Source organism: Triticum aestivum, chromosome 2B (genome assembly GCF_018294505.1).
Source record: "Triticum aestivum cultivar Chinese Spring chromosome 2B, IWGSC CS RefSeq v2.1, whole genome shotgun sequence".
In the NCBI taxonomy this organism is placed as follows: domain Eukaryota; kingdom Viridiplantae; phylum Streptophyta; class Magnoliopsida; order Poales; family Poaceae; genus Triticum; species Triticum aestivum.
Window position 1 is genome coordinate 336,555,993 of NC_057798.1, and position 18,439 is coordinate 336,574,431.

Genomic DNA, 18,439 nt, shown 5'->3' on the forward strand with positions numbered 1-18,439 from the left:
CCTTCAATTTCTCATACTTCAGTGTCCATTCCCCTAGGTTCTTCTGAAGGTGGTCTTCAACATGGACATTGCTTTGACCCTTCATAGACTCACATTTTACTGCATTATCCATGTTCATACATTTGATCAACGAACCTCATTAAAGAGAAAGGGAAAGAACTCTGAAAATACACTGAAGTCCTCTTACATCTCCAGCTTTCCTCTACACTTGCCAATTTTTTCTCCCATGATTCTTTTTCTGAGAGAAATTGAGAGGTAACATAATCTAATTTTTTCATGACATTCTTCAGTTTTTTGTCCAACTCCGCAAGACCCAAATCCCTGGAAGGAAATTAAGTAAAGGTAAAATGTTTCTCAAACTAAAAACTGCTTGCAGAAAATAAATTGATGGTATCACCGTGCATCAGCTTACAGGAGTAGTGCCAAGGTAGACGGGTCTAAGTGTCTAAAGTAGTCTCGACTCATGATGACTACTATATGACCAATCTCAACTGGTCGACTGCCAGTCATAAGACCATACTTGATACAAATACCACACTGCTGGTCTTTTACAGTAAAAAACTGGAGGGGGGGGACAACAGTATATGGCTACATACTGAACCAGAAGCACAACATCTTGCTATTTCCGTTAAAAAAACATCTTGCTATCAGATTATTAGAGGCACTTGTAAGAAAGTACATGCTCAAGCAGAACCCAGAAGCAAATCATAACTTCATAAGCAGCTGATATGAGTACATGTCGCACAACTGATATGAGTACATGTACGCACTGCACATACTAGATCTGCTCATCTCTACATATTGCTAGTCTGCTACAGACAAGATACTACTGAACGCATTAGGTTTGATCCCCTGGGCTCGATCGGAGGCGTATCTCCTTCAGAGTGGGTACGGACCGACATGAACACACTCTATCAGTGCACAGCACAATATGTCAAGCGACTACTTATACTTGACTAATCAGCAACTCTCGACTAGCCCAATCAGTCGAGTCAGGATGTCCAGCTGAGACCCAAGTACTGACTCATAGATTAGTCAAGCGACTCTAGTAGTGCTCTGAATACCATTCGGATTTTTTTGTCACAATTAATAGTATTGCAACTTGCAAACAAGGTGGGCTGCTACTATACACAGGCTATGAAGTTAGTTCATTTTTTAAATAATACTCCCTCTGTAAACAAATATAAGACGTTTTAGATCACTAAAGAGTAATTCAGTAACCTCCCAAGTAGTATCTTAGAAGAATTTCCGGAAGCATAACCATTTTAGTTATGGACGTCATTTCAATTTAAGAACATCAAGAAATGATCGAAGTTAAGCTGATATACCTTGCCTCGATCTCTTCACTATGCCTGCATTGAGCAACTTGAAGGTCCTGGATCGCTTCATCTCGTTCTTCTAAGGCAGCTGCCACCTCCTTTTCAGCTTCCTACATTACAGCAATGGTGATTGATTAAATAAGTTGTGACATATTTGGTTACATTACACATCTACCAAACAATTGATGGCATACTCTTATTGCTTCTTCATGTGCTTTAAGAACATCTGAATTTTGAGCTGTGCTCAACTCAGCATCCTTCCTTTGCAAAAGTGCATGTGCACGGATCTTGTACGCGGAAAACTCACTTTCTAGTCGACTGATCTGCAAAGTTCAAAATGCTAAATTGTGAGTTCTTGTCATAAGTGCTAGTTACAGCATGTTTAAATGATGTCTTCGCATCTGAAAGTCAGTGAAGCTCTTAAACACAAGGCAGTGTCGTAATAACTGGGTCAATAATATATCCTATGCCATTTTAGGCTTAAAAAGAATCATCGCGTAACCAGAACACTGAGGAAAATAGACACGGTGGTTCCTCAGAAAAAGAAAAACTCCATACAAACAGGCAGCAGTCGACAGTGTCAGAACCGATCTACCGCGGCGGCTGTTGTCGGCGCTGTCCGGCCCACGCTCCTCTCCAACCTGTCGCCCACCACTACCACGACTCTCCCCTCCTCGCTGTCTCCCCCACTCCCTTCCTTCCTCTGCCTGACCACGACAAGTACGACACCGACGTCGTCAATCGACCGACACGTCTCCTGCTTCTCCTCTGTTGCAGTAGTCCGACCACCCATCATCAACACCACACACCCTCATCCTCGCCGTCCCCTCCGCCCCCTCCCACGACTCCTCCGACGACCTACGCATCGCAACTTTGCCTCCGGCGGCGTCCGTGCCCCAACAAAGCCCCTCATGCCTCCTCCATTTCCTGTTGCAACAGCCCCTGCCACCACTGCCCCCGGCTACATGCTGCTCATACTCAGCAACATTAGCTCCACCTACTACTAGCATGGAGCAGATTTCTTGTGATTTGCGTTTCTCCTGAAGGATATCTTTTGCTTCCAGAGCAAGCATTTGGCCTCTGTTTTTCCAGCCGCCGTTTATTCCATTCATCGATATTGTGATGTATAATGACTATGGAGTCATGCATAATTAAACATATCTTGCCCAGTCTCAAGCTGGTCTTGTTAAACGCTACTTCGACTTTGAAACCAGGCTTTACTTCCTTTTCTCTATCTGTTATTTAGTATAAAATCTTCTTGTGAGATCATCTGCTTTTTTATTAATCGAGGTGACTGGTTTTCATTGTTTGAAATAATAAATGCTTTGTTTGCGCTCTACTCTTATGAAAGAGCTCATGCTTTGTTCTCTAAGAGTTGACCCAATTGCGAGTATTGTAGTATTTTGTTTCCAGCGAGGAACTCAATGAAATACATGTGAGAAGTGACTTAATAGTTTCTCTCATGAAAATATTATCAGACTGACAGATTTGATGGTATCATATTCAGTATGTTTTTCGTTAACCAGAGACAAAGATATGTGATGTACTGTAATTGTACATGCGTAGTCTGATAAGAGTTATTTTGCATGAATAAAGGGAAAATATTTGGTCTGATAAACACCCTCAAATGTGTAATACAAGATCAATCACTAAGTGAGGCAATTTGGCTCCGTGGATCTAGGGAGCCTAGAACTTTATTTTATTTGAAAAGGATATTTAAAAATTCCAAGACAATTGATTTTTCCCTCCAGTATAGTTGTTCTCCACAAATATGTAAAATTCCATAAAATACTATATGATGATGTGCAGGCTACGAAAGAAATCAAACAATTTAGCCTCAAAACAACAAAAAAATCCTGACTAGATCCGGATGGCTGCTCTGGAGGCCAGGCCAGAGCAGTGTGAATCCGCGGCGACATGGTTGATGGATTTGGACAAGGTGCGACAACGTGGTGACACGGCTTAACTACTATGTTGTGATTCAAGAGGCTTTGTGATGACAGAGGGGATTAAGTCGTTGACTGCGGGTGCTGATAGGAGGGGGTTGTGCGGGTGTCCGTTTACAACGAGACAACTGTCCCTCCGGCTGTGAAACTATGAATATGTTTCTCCCATTGCAACGCACGGGCATTGTGCTAGTCCATACAAAAGAGTCAGCATTGTAATTACAAGGCAAGCACCAAAAATCTCTTCTAAAGAAGTGAGCCTAGCTCACTTGGGTGGGGAATTTGGGTTCCTACTTATTATACAGCCAGGGTCTCCGCTACAGTAATCTCTTATATATTCCATCCCCAACTTATTATAAATATCGCCAAACTGGGTGTCCGTCTCCTCTACCAAACTAACCATATGACCTTCGCAGCAAATCCAAACCACAGCAGATAAAGTACAGTGTTGCCACCGACTTAAGAACCAATGGTGGTGCCAGGAGGTAGGACCTGTGTTATCAGTACCTAACTTCTACGGAGTAGGGACAGAAAGCTTCCAGTGCAGGTACAAACTTTTGGATAAGATAAGATCTAAAATAAAATGCACCTCCTCCTTCGCAGAAATTAGATCCGAATCTTTGTTTTGGAGCAATTGATTTTGCATTGACAACTCTGATTCCAATTGATCTGCAGAATATCCAAATATCTGTATAAATGTATTACTCCAAAATCAAAATAGAATGTTTGGGGCAGACTTACTTCTAAATTTGGCAGATTCTATCTCAGATCTAAAGCGCGCACTTTCCAATGCTTCCAATTTTTCTCTAAGGGATTCACATTCGGCTTCCCAGCTTTGTCTTTCTTTTTCCTGAATGATTATCAGTTGGGACAATTTGGTTAGTGCCTCCAACTCCAAGACATCATAAAAAAAATGTGTTAACCATACAGCAGTAAAAGCTGTTTTAAGGGGAAGTTAACTAAAGCCTAAAATATTCTACTGATGCATGGTGACAAAAAATACTACCTACTCGACATTTTAATAAGTTGATTGAACAAACTCATAGGTGAGTTAATCTACAAGACAAAAACTAAATCAAGCCAGGCAGGTAGGTATACTCAGAAACAAGGTTACATGGACAGAACATGAAGTAACGGCAAGTTTTTGTGAACTATAGCTGTTCCAAAATTTGAACTTAAGGCTAACCACTAAAAATGATCAGCATATGTGAATAAATAGTATTTTTACCAGTGCAATTTCTGGATGCTCACTGTTTCCACAAGATAATAATCAGCATATGTGCTATTGATATTGAAGATGCCTACAAGTTTGGTGTCTAATATATTAAAAACTATCAATAGGAAGAGTTGGTACAAGGTAGGCTGACATACATGTTGGTCCTTCAAATGAGTAAGCTCGCCTTTAATCTCCTCCAAGGTAGCTTTAAGCCGGGCAGCTTCACCGGTTGATGCTGCTTCAATTCCGGTTATTTCTGAATCTTTCTTCGCGAGTACCATCTGGAACAGTTTAACTATAAATAAAATATTCCAACAGACAATGGATGTTCTATTTAATCCACCTCTTATTCCCAGCATGTTAAGGCTTATCTTCTTCAGCTAGAGAATACTTTGACAACAACGTATCGCATAAGAAAACAGTAATGTTTGAAAACACTTAAGTGGCAGACACAGGATATAACTTAGTGTATGATACAATGCTGCACAAAGATAACTTTTCACTCGAATTAATACCTGCAGTGATTGAATCGTTTCGGATGCCTTTGTCCTCTCTGCAGAAACCTCAGCTAGCTGTGCCTCCAAGCTCTCTAATTGCTTAAGAGAAGAAAGAAGCCAGATTCGATTACCCTAAATACTAATACTTCTGCAAATTCACATTTACAAATTTCCTTCCTGCTTCTCTTTCCTTACCTTGTGATGCTTAGCAGAAAGCTCTGAAACTGATGCATGCCTCTTTTCTTCAGCAGACTGCATTGATCTTTGGATTTGTTCTAGCATCTTTATAGACATCACATTAGTCCAGTTCAGATTATTTTAGCTCATAGAATAACTATTGTTAACTCCGACCATGAGCATCAACCATACACATCCGAAGGTACGCATATATTAATATCTTGTTTGGTTATTTCAGCATACTCAGAGTATGAGAAATAACTAAACAAATCTCAGCAGCACAACCAAACACGCAATTACTTTCACTTGATCAGCATTCAGCATCACCTATCCCCCATTTCCACCTTTGTAGGAGATCTTGGCAGTTGGCACTTACTCCTATGAAGTACTAATACGATTTTCAGAATTCAAAGTGTATACCCCTGCAACTCTTTTATCCTTCAAGATCATGTGACTGATTATGTTCTCTTCTGTTTTAAGAACATGATCACATGTTCCACAATTCAAACAAGAAATTATTAAGCCCTTTTTATACATGTAAGTACCTGCTCTTTTTCAAGCATTGACTGTTGCAATTTCTCAAGGGCATTATTCCTGGCCTCCAAAGCAAGCCGTGTCTCGTCAAAATTACATCTTAACCTACACATGATTTGCATATAGTAGTAAGAAAGATATTGTATAATTAGCATTCCTATTGCAGAAGATAAGCATGAGATTTGATGAGTTGGTTGCAACATTAAGGAGATCACTTACTGGTAACTGCTCGGTTGGCTGGTGAGTAGGGGATTAATAGGGGAATCAGGGAGTTAATCGGCTACTCAGTGACCCACCGAGTAGGGATTAATCGGTCAATATTTTGAACAATGGCTGCTTGTTCAAGAGTACCAGATATGAACATGTGGCACGTAATATATCCCCCCCCCCCCCCCCCCCCGAAACGCACACACAAGAACAAAAGTGGAAGGTGTTGTTAACTTCGCAAGATGGTATGTGCATAAATATTGCCAGCTGTGTGAACCATGTAAAGGGGTCCACTTTAGTCCCAAATATTCAACCCACGGTGCATCCTGCGCAGCATGCACTGCCACTGTTCTTATCTCCCTGCCCTGACCATCTTATTGAATGACACGGTGCTTGTATTGTTGTATAGTTCCTCTTGCAATCTTTCCCTAATAATAGTAAAGCACGGATTGACTTTGTCGGGTTCACCGTCACAATACGCTTTCTTTCTATGAATTTACGCTTTCAGTTTAAATTTTAAACATATATCCGAGGTGGTACTAATTAACGACTTGGCGTCTAAAATTCTGTCCGCACGCAGCCCACTTGGGAGTCACCCACCAATGAGCAAGCCCGGTAGAAAGTCACCTGGGCTGCGTGCGCCCTCGGCTACGTTTTTTCGGCCTGCACCCATCCGCCCCGCAGCTCGCACTGGGCCTCATGAAGCCGGCCCACCTACCCTGGGAAAGGCAAAAAAACTAAAATTGTGGCGTTACTACACGAGATCGAACTCAAAACCTGCCAGGAAGTTCGTAAGGCCACTGCCAACCGAGCTAAACAACGTTTGTGTTTACAATCACCTCGTTTTAGTACATGTCATAGCACCAATTAAAATATGTTGGTGAAAACTGCACCTATGTGGAAGCTGGCTGTTTGATAGAGAAATACAGGAAGATAATTCAAGGAAGGATTGAGAATTGTCGGAAAATTATAGGGAGAATATAAGAAGGGTAATTCAAGGAAGGATTGAGAATTGAGGACAAGTCAATAATATAGACCGATAGAAATAATAAAGGAAAAAATGAGAATTGAGGGAAAATTGTGCCAAATTTCGATACGTATGTACGTGGAAGCTAACAATAAAGGAAGGAATGAGAACTGAGGGAAAATTGTGCTAATTAAACAGATTCCTAAACTAGGAGAACCACCCCCGGAAAATCATGCCTATACGTGGTGGCTGCTAATTAAACAGATTCCTAAGACTGAATAATATTTGAAGCGCGCCAACCGAATATATGTTCAAACGTTAAGAAGAAAGTTATGTCCACAACTATATTGGATGTTTTTTCTCTCCACTACGTCTTCAGTATGACCGCGTCGACCAACCGACGCCTGTCACCTACATGCTCCTCTGCTAGACATCGTCACGTAGAAGCCAACCTTGCTCAGTCCAGTGCCACCAATCAAAACGCATGAGGAGTCGAACTCAAATTTCATGGTGTGTCCAACACAAACTACTCGATTTTTCCTACTATATTAGTAGGCGAATGATGATAAATCTTTGCTAAACCATCCAGTTCTTGGACCTGGCCAACCTTGCTTAGTAACAATTGGCAAGGCGGCTATCGACGACGAGGGTGGAAAAGTGGATAAGCGGAAACTTGATTCCGGTGTCATGTTCAAATAGAGGATGCTGACAGAGGGTGAGGTCTTAGTCATGTCGATTTGGTTAGGGGCATGGACATGAGGTCTTACGCCATGCTCAATTGGTTGAGTTAGGATGTGTGGTGTTTGTTTTCTCCCGTTGCAACGCATGGGCTTTTTTGCTAGTCATCTCTACCTCCTGCTGTTCTCTCAATGATAACGAGGCGGCTGGCCATAGGAGACGAGGCCTGCTGGGCCAGGGTCAGGTGGCAAATGGCGCCAGATACAGAGTGCATATTGACTATTCAGTTTTCGTGAAAACAGAGAGCAGAGCGTGGAGCCATGGGAGGTGACAGGGAACTAGAGAAGAATGACGAGTAGTGGTGAGCTGGCGAAATGGAATTGTGGAGGACAGGTGAAGCTGAGTGTTGTGTTTACATGGCGAAAGGAGAAGAAGGGTGGCCTCGTCGCAAGCAGTCACGCAGCGCATACATGTCCCAACAGAAGCTCTTTTGGGAGCAGATAGTGGCGTGCTTCAAGGACATGTAGAGCATGCATGCTGACACGCTGCAGCGCCGGCGGCAAACAGAGTTACAAGGTGGCGGCAAGCTCATCCTGTTTGACGTTCAGGCCATGCTCCCCTGCTTCATCGTCCTCTACATGATCAAGGCTCTAGAAAGTTTTATTAGCTAGCTGTGGTTTCTGTTTGTTAAGAGTTATATATATTTACCAGTGTACCCCTTTGTATTATCCCCCATTCTATAAGGGGTTTTCTGCATATTCTACCACATATATATACTGGCCTATGGCCACCTGGAAATACAAGTTGCTATTTCCCTAACATGGTATTAGAGCCTAGTTTTTTTCCCTTCCAGGTCGCAACTCGTGTCTCTGATCGATCTCGTACTGCTTCCCCTCGATCCAAATTCTCACGCCACCGCCGCCTTCTTGCCCATGCCTTCCCTTTTCCTCCTCCAAGACACAACCGTCATACTGTCCTAAATCGGCTAGCTTGACCACTTCTCTCCTCATACGTTTGCCGTCTCTGCATAGTCCTCCACCGCTGCGCCGATCTCTGCCTCGTCCGTCGTCAAGCTGTTGTTTCGTGCATCCACCTCGTCCGCCGTCAGGCTGTTGTTCCGTGCATCCACCTCGTCCGCCGGCTTCCGCATGCATGCTACTGCCCCGCGTACGCCGGCGCGGGCCGCTACTGCTCTGCTCTATTGTGGCTTGTTGGCCATGCTACTGGTTGCTACATGCCAATACGTGCTGCTACTAATTGTTGTTCGTGGTTGGTGTAGTGTCTGATTCGAAGTGCACGGATTGTTTCCTATTTCGATTCGGCCAGCCGCCACCTGTCCTCCTTCTCCATCGAGCAGTCTGCCCAGGCTATTGTGTTCTGTTCGGTTGGATTGACTGAGTACAAAAAAATTAAGTAAAAAGAGAGAAGAGAGAAAAGGTGCAATGTCTTCATTGGGCACGGTTTCCCTTCCTTGTTGCCCGCTGATTTTTTACGGTGTTCCCTACACTAATCATGTCTCGCACATGCGCCGCTCTCAATGCTTGGTGCTTGTCCGCCTGTGACGTCGTCCCCTTTGGCGTCTTCCGTAGGTTCTGCTGGTCGCTCTACAGGTCGCTCTTGGCGACCTCCGCACATGGTGATTGTCGCTCTACCTCGACTCCTCTGGCGACTTCAACGGCAGTCTTGGTGCATCTCGCTCCATCGACTACGCCTCACACACGCGCCTTCCCTTGGCCCTTGGTGCTTGTCTGCATGCGACCTCGTCTCATGCGTCGGCTTCTGCATAAGATATTGGTCATGCTAAACCGCCTCCTCCAGCGGCCTCCATAGGAGGCGGCGGCCACTCTTCTGCCGATGTTGCTACATCGGCTACGCCAGTTGTGTCCTTCAGTGAGCAGAAGATTGTGCGACTTCCCGACCAGCTGACTGCCTCCGGCTCTCCATTATCAAGTGCCTCTACGTCAACCTCCTCATATGAGCCCCTGACTAAGCAGGAGGTTGCGCGACTTCGATGCATGCTAGTTGCATCTTCCGATTCCCCATTGACAAGTTCTGTTGGTTCTTCTAGAGACTCTTCTGGTATTGTGAGACCACCTTGTACACAGGAAGGTACATATCTATGGATTCTTGATACTAGAGCATATTTCCATATGACTCAAGATTGTTATGTGGACCAGCCCATGTTAGGAAAGAGCCTTGTCAGTTTAGAGATTGTATTAGAGTTTGAATAGATTTCCGGCTTGTTGGCCAAAGCCTTGTCTATTATATAAAGGAGCCGACCCCTTGCCATTTACTTTTATCTACTTTTCAGTAATTAAGGTTAGGTCATAATTAGTTCTTCCAATTTGGTATCAGATCCATCTACGATGGCGGACAAAGAAATTGAGATCGAGGTTGTGGAGCAGATGAACATCATCACGAAGCAATTGAAGGCCTTCGCACTCCAACGAGCGGAGGATCAGGCGCTCCTCGCCGACATGGTGCAGCTCTTGACGGGACTCGAGCAACGGCTGTCTGTCATGCCCACATCTCAAGATTCCACGACTGTAGCAGCCGCCCATGACGCCACCTCCGCAAGCCCGGCCCTCCTCCCCAATGATGACTCGCCCCTGGTGCTCCCACTCGCCAACACCACCTCTGGTGTCCCCTTCTCCAGCGGGGAAATCGCTGCCATCGCTGCCACCGGACTTCCACCAGCCGGGCAGATTGCCCACCCCCACCACCCCAACCACCATCAGCCGCCGGCCCTTTTCCCACCTCCAGCAATCTCCTTACTCGCCACAGCCACCCCCTAATATCAATCTGGGCCACTTGGCACCTCACCCTATAGCCCAAATCCCACCCCCAATGTTGCCACCGACCTACCAGCGGCCGCCTTACCATCACCAGCAGCAACCCTACCATCAGCAGCAGCAGCAGATTTTCACCGCCGCCTCTACCGCCTTCATGTCTCCACCCATGAACCGATTTCATACGCCGCTATGGCCGCACCCCCTACACAACCCATCTATGGATCCACCCCGCCCATCACCTCCTTTCAACCCCTACCTAACAATCACCTCGGCTCAAGTTCCGGTTCTGGCGTTCACTTCCACAAGATCAACTTCCCTACGTATGATGGTTCGGTCGATCCTCTTGGTTGGCTCCATATGTGTGAGCAGTTTTTCAGTGGACAGCGCACGGCCGAAGCGACAAGGTCTATGCCCCATCTACTTCTAATGTGCCATCTTCCTCGTCTCAGCCAACTTATCGCTTGCGTGCTCATCCACTCCCGCTTGTTGACCGCCTTGGTTTTCCAAGCGCAAACGTTGTTGTTCTTGAGCCGCTTCTTATCGTGATGTTGTTCATCCCGAATGGCAATTTGCGATGGCCAAGGAGATTGATGCTACTGAGCGCACCATTACATGGGATTATGTTTCTCTTCTTTCACATGTTCATTCCATCACTTGTAAGTGGGCCTACAAGGTTAAGACTCGCTCTAATGGTTCTCTTAAGCGCTACAAAGCTCGTCTTGTGGCTCGTGGCATTCAGCGCGAGCATGGTCGTGGTTGCATGAGACTTCTCCCCATGTGGCCCATATGACCATTTTTCGCACACTTCTTGTCGTGGCCTCTGTTCGCCATGGGTCTATGACTCAGCTTGATGTTAAGAATGTCTTTCTTCTTGGCGTCGCCTCTCCTCGCAGCGCCGCTTCTTCTTCTACCTCAAGCTGCCTCGCACAGCTCTCTCTTCTCTCTTCTATGGTTTCTCACAAGAATACGTGACCAGGGAACACACGCACACACCTCACTTGGAGACTGCTAGCTTTGCTTATATCTCCCGGTGAGAGCACGGGCGCTACATCTTTTCCCTTAGCCCACTCGGCCTCTCTTTCATTTACTCACTGCAACATATATACACATGAGATGGCCACACGCACGCCTATCCCGGCCGCCACACTCCGCCACCATACCACGTACGAGCACGTCCAGCTAACTAATCCCTGGATTCTCTCCTTTATCTAGTATGACCCAGCTGCCCAACAAACAGCCCATGCATGCACTAAGCCACTAACTAATCTATGCATGCAACTAACTAATACTAGTAGCTTTGCATGTGTAACGTGAATCACATCTCGATGTCGTACACAGCCGCAGCTCCTAGTGGCATGACTCAACTATATGCATGAAACAAAATATGATGAAAACTAAATAACAAGGTTAACTCTAACAATCACCCCCTTAACCTTGTTATTACTCTCTTGATGCCCGCGATCGTCGATGTCATCGGTGCAACACGTAGACGGCCGCCGATGCCATCTTGTCACCTCGATTGCCTCCGTCGCCGCTGGCCTCGATGAGAGGGACGCCTCACATGCCTTCACTGCAAGTGTGTTGCCGCGACAAACTTGCTGCCTCATGTTTGCCACTGGTGCCGCAACTCGCTGATGATTCACCTCCATGTCGACGACTCGAACATCCGTCGTCGCTGGCCTCGATGAGAGGGACGCCTCACATGCCTTCACTGCAAGTGTGTTGCCGCGACACACTCGCTGCCTCATGTTCGCCACTGGTGCCGCAACTCGCCGATGATTCACCTCCATGTTGTCGACGACTCGGACATGGAACTCCTCATGGCAATGGCCTCCGCTCCATGGCCATCACCTCCTTGCCGCCGGTGGCGCAACTTTCCGGGCAGCATAGCTTCCTCCATCGCTCGTGACGCAGCTCGACGATGATGGAGACACGCACCGGCCGCCAGCAGCATGGCGCTGCCAACGGCGTCCACCTTGCACCGCCGACCTCCACCTCACATGGAGTCTGCCGCCACCGCCTCAAATCGACAAGGCTCTAATGCCAATTGTTGGCGCCGCCTCTCCTCGCAGCGCAACTTCTTCTTCTACCTCGAGCTGCCTTGCATAGCTCTCTCTTCTGTCTTCTATGGTTTCTCACAAGAACACATGTGGCCAAGGAACACACGCACACACATACACCTCACTTGGAGACTGCTAGCTTTGCTTATACCTCCCGGTGAGAGCACAAGAGCTACATCTTTTCCCTCAGCCCACTCGGCATCTCTTTCATTTACTCAATGCAACATATATACACAGGAGATGGCCACACGCACGCCTATCCCGGCCGCCACACTCGGACACCGTACCACGTACGAGCACGTCCAGCTAACTAATCCCTGGATTCTCTCCTTTATCCAGTATGACCCAGCTGCCCAACAAACAACCCATGCATGCACTAAGTCACTAACTAATCTACGCATGCAACTAACTAATACTAGTAGCTTTGCATGTGTAACGTGAATCACATCTCGACGTCATACACAGCCGCAGCTCCTAGTGGCATGACTCGACTATATGCATGAAACAAATATGGTGAAAACTAAATAACAAGGTTAACTCTAACATGTCTTAATGGTGAGTTGGGTGAGGAAGTTTACATGCAGCCACCGCCTTGGTAATCTGTTCTTGACGGCATGGTCCATCGTCTTCATCGCTCTCTCTATGGCCTTAAGGCCCCTCACTCGTTGTTTAAGCGTGTTGCCTCTGTGGTGACTGCCGCTGGTTTTTCAGCAAGTGGTCATTATCTTGCAATGTTTGTTCACCTTTCTGCTCGTGGTCAGACTCTTCTTCTATGTTCTGATGACATGATCATCATTCGCGGCGACCCTGAGTGTATTGTCTTTGTGAAGGACGTCTTAGTGAGCGGTTTCTAATGTCTGGTCTTGGCCGTCTTCGCTACTTTCTTGGGATTGAGGTCTCTTCTACCTCTGCTAGGTTTTTTATTTCCAAGAAAAGTGTATTCAGGATCTTCTTGCCCGTGATGCTCTTACTGATGAGCGCACTGTTGAGACTCCCATGGAGCACAATGTCACCTCCGTGCTACTGATGGTGACCCCTCGTCTGATCAAACACGCTAACGTCATCTTTTCGGGGGTCTTGTATATCTTGTATATCTAGTTGCTACTCATCCAGATATCTCCTCTCATGTCCATATTTTGAGTTTGTTTGTCTCTGCTCCCACTTCGGTTCACTATAGTCACCTCCTTCGTGTTTTCAGAGTTACCGTTGGCGGATTTAGGCCGAAACAAGAGCACAATACGGCTTTTATCTCTCCAAACTCAGTGTTGTTGATCCGCTATGAGTTTCAAGGGGGGTTAGAGTTATATATATTTAGTCGTGTACCGCTTTGTATTTTCCCCGTTCTATAAATGGTTTTCTGAAGGTGGGCCTTGGCGCCTGTGAAGCTGTTGCCTTGTGACCATGAGGTCACAGGTTCGAGTCCTTAAAACAGCCTCTTGCAGAAATGTAGGGAAAAGTTGCGTACAAAAGACCCCAAGTGGTCGGACTCTTCCCCAGACCCTGCGCAAGCAGGGTTAAGTGTACCGGGTTGCCCTTTTTTGTAAGGGGTTTTCTGCATATTGTACCACACCTGTACGTTATATATACTGGCCTAGGGCCACCACGAAATACAAGTTGCTACTTCCCTAACACCGTTTATCTGAATCCAGATTGACTCAGTTTACCATTATGTCAATTACCACTAGTAAACACTACTCCCAATCCCTCTGTCCCATAATATAAGATCATTTTGCAAGCTAACATAGTTTGCAAAACAATCTTATATTGTGGAACGGAGGGAGTAACTGTAAGCTAGGCTGCTTGCTCCATCAGTCTTAGCGTGTTCCTTTCTTGTTTTGCTGCATGATGTAGGTGACCACCCAACCTCCCAAATCCAGGGTCAGAGAGGATATTGACTGCAGCAACCAAATTTGGAAGCACCAAAGGATCCGAGACTGTCATCAACATCAACGACCAATTCTTCTCCAAATCCAGCCTGCCAGCTAACATCGCCATGCCACCTCCACAGATTAATGGACTCTCACCACTGGCTTCTCTTTCCCTGGATCACCTCGTGTGCAGGCTTGCTTGGTGCCTGACATCGTGGCGGTGCGGAGAGCAGCAGATTTGGAAGGTGAGCTTATCGACCTCAAGTGCATTTTACTCTTTAAAAGATAGAATCTTATTTAACTACGCAAGCTGGGCGGATTGGGCGCTAATTATTTCTTCACTGGGTTTGTTCACAAAGTAAAGTAAAAATTGGTGGCGGCTGATCCACCAGTGTGGTGGCTGGGCCAGTAGGTCAACAAAGTTTCGTGCTGCCTATAACTAGCAGTTGAATGGCATCTCTAGTAGTTGGGAGGTTTTACTTGGTTTATGGTGGGGCGGCTCTATATAAGAGAGGTTGCAACATTATTATTCTTGTTTACGGATGCAAGCTGGGCGTGTTGGGCTGATCCACCCAAATTAGTTGCTCACTAATTTAAGAGTTTTGTGCACAAAGTGAAGTAAAAATTGAGTGGGAATTGATCCCCCAGTTGAGTGAACTGGGCCAGTAGGTCAACTCAGTCTCATTCCTAACCTCATATCTAGAAGTTGAAAAGGCATTTACAGTAGTTAGGAGGTTCTAAGGCAGTGGGGCTCTATATAAGAGGTCGCCATATTGTGACTGAGATTAAGCAAAAGATAAATCAAGTACATTTCCCAAGTCCCTCAAATCCCTGCTACGTCTCTGTCCTTTAGCTAGCTATATATTCTAAATTGTACATCATTAAATAGATGGCCCCCTCTCCATCTGACGGCTAGCACCGTTGTACCTTAAGTCATGTACACGACAACATTGTACAGTGAGACCAGTACATATACTCACTTGTTGTTCACAGTCCGCAGTTGCTGTCTTTCAGCATCCATTGCCCGTAAAGCCTCACTAGCCTGGTGACGAGCACGTTCCAGTTCCTGTTGTGCCGCTAGCTGTAGAGAAGCAGTTTCCATAGCCTTCTGATTAATTTCATTAAACCGAGCTTCCAGATCATCTTTTTCCTGTTAAGAACACAAAACCGTGTCACAAATGAACAAGAAACAACAACTCGTGGTTATATTATCTCGAAACCAACTCATGGTTCTAGCACGTGGATAGCTAACTTCTATGCACCCCTGTCCATGGCTAGTTCTTTGGCGATATTCCAGTCCTTCATATCTCTCTTCACAGACGTCATTAAAAAAATCAAAAATTATAACTTGCGCAAATTTGAGCGGACAGTGAGTGATTTCCAAACTGAATGCATAAATATTAGGAAGTGATGCAACCACTATTCTCAAGTTAATGTACAGAAAGCTCGAAGTGGTTACCTTCTGTATATCTTGTATACGGTTTTTCGCACGCTTGTGAAGCCTCTGGAACTTAGTATCCAACTCAACATATTTGTCATCTCGTTCCTTTAGTTCTTTTTCAATCTTCAGTTGAGCTACATACATGGGAACGAATGATGATTTAGATTCTAAAAAAGGGAAATGTGCAACGACAGGAAGCAAAAAAGCGCTGGCCACATTACACATAAAAAGGTGCATTCTGATCAAGCAAAAAAGGTCCAGAAGTCGATATTGCCATTATTCAGAGAAGCATAATAATCTCAAGCTAAATGGTTTAAGTTTGAAAAACTGGAGCAGGAAAAACTAGCCTAAATGATAACGCCCACACGTGTGGCACTTATCAGCATGGCCCAAACGCAGTCGATGCCGTTCGATCCATTTGCATGAATATTGAAGCAGTTGACATCTGGGTCGAGAGCCACTAAGCACCCAGCGTCGTGTGGGCGTTATCATTTAGTGCCACATGTGTGGGTGCCCCTCGCCCGAACGGACACATGACGATCGCCCGAACGTGTGGGTGAAACTGCTCTTTGCCCACACGACGCTCGCACGGTGATAGATGGCAACTAAAGTTGTGCATATTTGGCAACTAGTTAATCACACACAACAACTATATGGTTGACCATACATGGCAACTATGGTTTAACCACACGTGGCAACTCCAATTAGTTACACATTGTGCATATGTGGCAACTACTTAATCACACACAACAACTATGGTTGACCATACATGGCAATTATGGTTTAACCACACGTGGCAACTATATTTAATTACACATAGTTGATTACACACGCATTCACGCTCACGGGGTGGGGGTGCGCAGTTGCCACACAGGGTCGTGTGGCCGTCATAGCTGCGCCCGAACGCATGGGCAGTTTTAATGTTCGCCCACACAGGACCGTGTGGGTGGGCTCCTGGGTACGACCGGATGAGTCATGTGGTTGTCCATTGTACCACATGTGTGGTAGTTATCGGCGTCCAAGACTAGAAGAATCGGGCCGATCAACCACGGCATTCCAAGTTCCGCAACAAGACCGATATCAAAGGGTCGGGGAGGGTAGCAACTAACCTTCGTTGAGCTTCGCCGTGAGCTCCTGAACCTTGCCATCCGCCTCGGCGTAGGACATATTGACGTGCTCGAGGGCCGCCTCCGCTACCTTCTGCGTCTGCTTTTGCTCTTGAACCTCCTTGCTAAGCCTTTCGACCTGCTCCTTCAAGCTCCTAACGAGCTCGGAGTCATCCTCGTCTTCCCTCCCACTGCCTATTCCCACCTCGGCGCTATTCGCCAGCTGCTGAGCACCAGCGATCTGAGACTTGAGGTACTCGTTCTGGATGCTGAGCTCCGTGACCGTCCGCTCGAGCTCTTCGCGTGTCCGTTCCGCCTCGTTCTCACTCGTCCCTTGGTCTTCTCCCGCTACCGCGTCAGTGTCTGCCCTCTCTTCGTCCACCGGCGCCGCACTCTCTTCTTGCGACGGATCACACGCCGCCTGTTCCGGAGCCGGTGGTGCGGTGCCCTCTTCGGAATCCATCCTTTGCGAGCCGGATCTGGTTTTGCCCCGCCCGCGGGGTCGAGGTCGGGGCATCGGGTGAGATCGGAGAGGCTGACCGTCGAGGTACTGGACTGGATTGGCGAGAGGTGGACTAGATTAGGGTTTACGAGCGAAGCGAAACCCCGGTCTCCAATGGCCCGGTTGAGGCAGGGGAGATTGGCGGGTTCGCCGTTGGTGGCAAAGTGGGGAGGAAAGTGCTGTTCGGGAACGGAGATGGGTGTCTCAGCCGCGCCACGGTGCTGACGTGTGGGCCCAGGACTAGAAGAGAGTGGCAAATAAAAGGGCAATGACCGGCGCCAGATCCACAACGGTGCCCTCGGGAACCGTCGAACTGGCTCACGCATAGCCATCTGATCAAATTCATCACACGCTGTTTATCTTTCCCCTCACCCTGACATACCTCCTCTTCCCTCCCTCCCGTACGCCTCGCCTTTTTACCGTGGCCATGCCCACCGGCAATCTCGACGCTCCCTCCTGCTTGCTCTCTCGTAAAAATGAATAAGTACCCCAGAGTATAAGGGTAAAGTGATAAAGACCGAACTTCGATGGCGAGATCCAATCTGTTGTTGTGGCCCGATCTTTCACGATACTCCACCACCAGCAGTAGCAACCTCTCGCCCTTGCACGCGGTGTACACGAAGTAGATGGTTTGAACCTTGCGGCCCAGCACGAGAGAAACCAATCTTAACGAAGGTACTCACGCGCAAAACAATTTCTACGAAGAGAAATCGACACAGAGGTTTTCTAAAGATCCCTCCAAAACTTGATAGGGGTGTTGATAGAGGCAAAGGTGTCCCGTCTTTTAATGAGATGGTGGCTATCATTTTCTGTGGGAGTCGACCTTGACAATCTGATGTGGAGCATCCCTCGACTACTCGCACCGACACTTCATCACCAACGCAAGCTCCAAGTGGACCAATGACACGAGCACGTGCACGCGCCATCGAGAACAAGGTTGATTCTCTCCTCTTCGAGTTTCGCTCGGTTTCACATGAGAGTTGGATTCTACCGTCATCGGAAACATTGTGCATGCTTAGGTACCAAGAAGATGATAATGAGAAGGAGAAGACGGAGACTCAAGTGACCACGAAGCAAGGGAAAAGAAGAGAAGGAAGGAGAGAACAAGAAGAAGGAAGAAGGAGGAGAA

The 18,439-nt window shown here is 46.5% G+C and overlaps 1 protein-coding gene across 9 annotated transcripts in view; it reads right to left on the minus strand.

Moving 5' to 3' along the window:
- Window positions 1-17,527, minus strand: part of LOC123044879 (protein GRIP) — a 41,120-nt gene extending 23,593 nt beyond the window's left edge. For 3 of the 9 annotated variants that reach the window (XR_006420665.1, XM_044467751.1, XM_044467756.1), the window contains exons 1-13: window positions 16,812-17,526; window positions 15,721-15,836; window positions 15,242-15,411; window positions 5,701-5,794; window positions 5,174-5,260; window positions 4,997-5,077; window positions 4,637-4,762; window positions 4,007-4,115; window positions 3,855-3,934; window positions 1,514-1,642; window positions 1,329-1,429; window positions 188-321; window positions 2-99 (exon numbers count right to left, since the gene is read on the minus strand). Coding sequence is in view for 8 of the 9 variants with exons in the window: in XM_044467751.1 (XP_044323686.1) it covers window positions 2-99; window positions 188-321; window positions 1,329-1,429; window positions 1,514-1,642; window positions 3,855-3,934; window positions 4,007-4,115; window positions 4,637-4,762; window positions 4,997-5,077; window positions 5,174-5,260; window positions 5,701-5,794; window positions 15,242-15,411; window positions 15,721-15,836; window positions 16,812-17,325 (1,839 nt within the window). In the remaining variant the exon portion in view is untranslated. Of the gene's footprint in view, window position 1; window positions 100-187; window positions 322-1,328; window positions 1,430-1,513; window positions 1,643-3,854; window positions 3,935-4,006; window positions 4,116-4,636; window positions 4,763-4,996; window positions 5,078-5,173; window positions 5,261-5,700; window positions 5,795-15,241; window positions 15,412-15,720; window positions 15,837-16,811 lie in introns of all 9 variants that reach the window. The other 6 variants (XM_044467750.1, XM_044467758.1, XM_044467757.1 and 3 more) reach the window with 3 other exon arrangements.
- Between the last annotated feature and the right edge of the window lie 912 nt (window positions 17,528-18,439).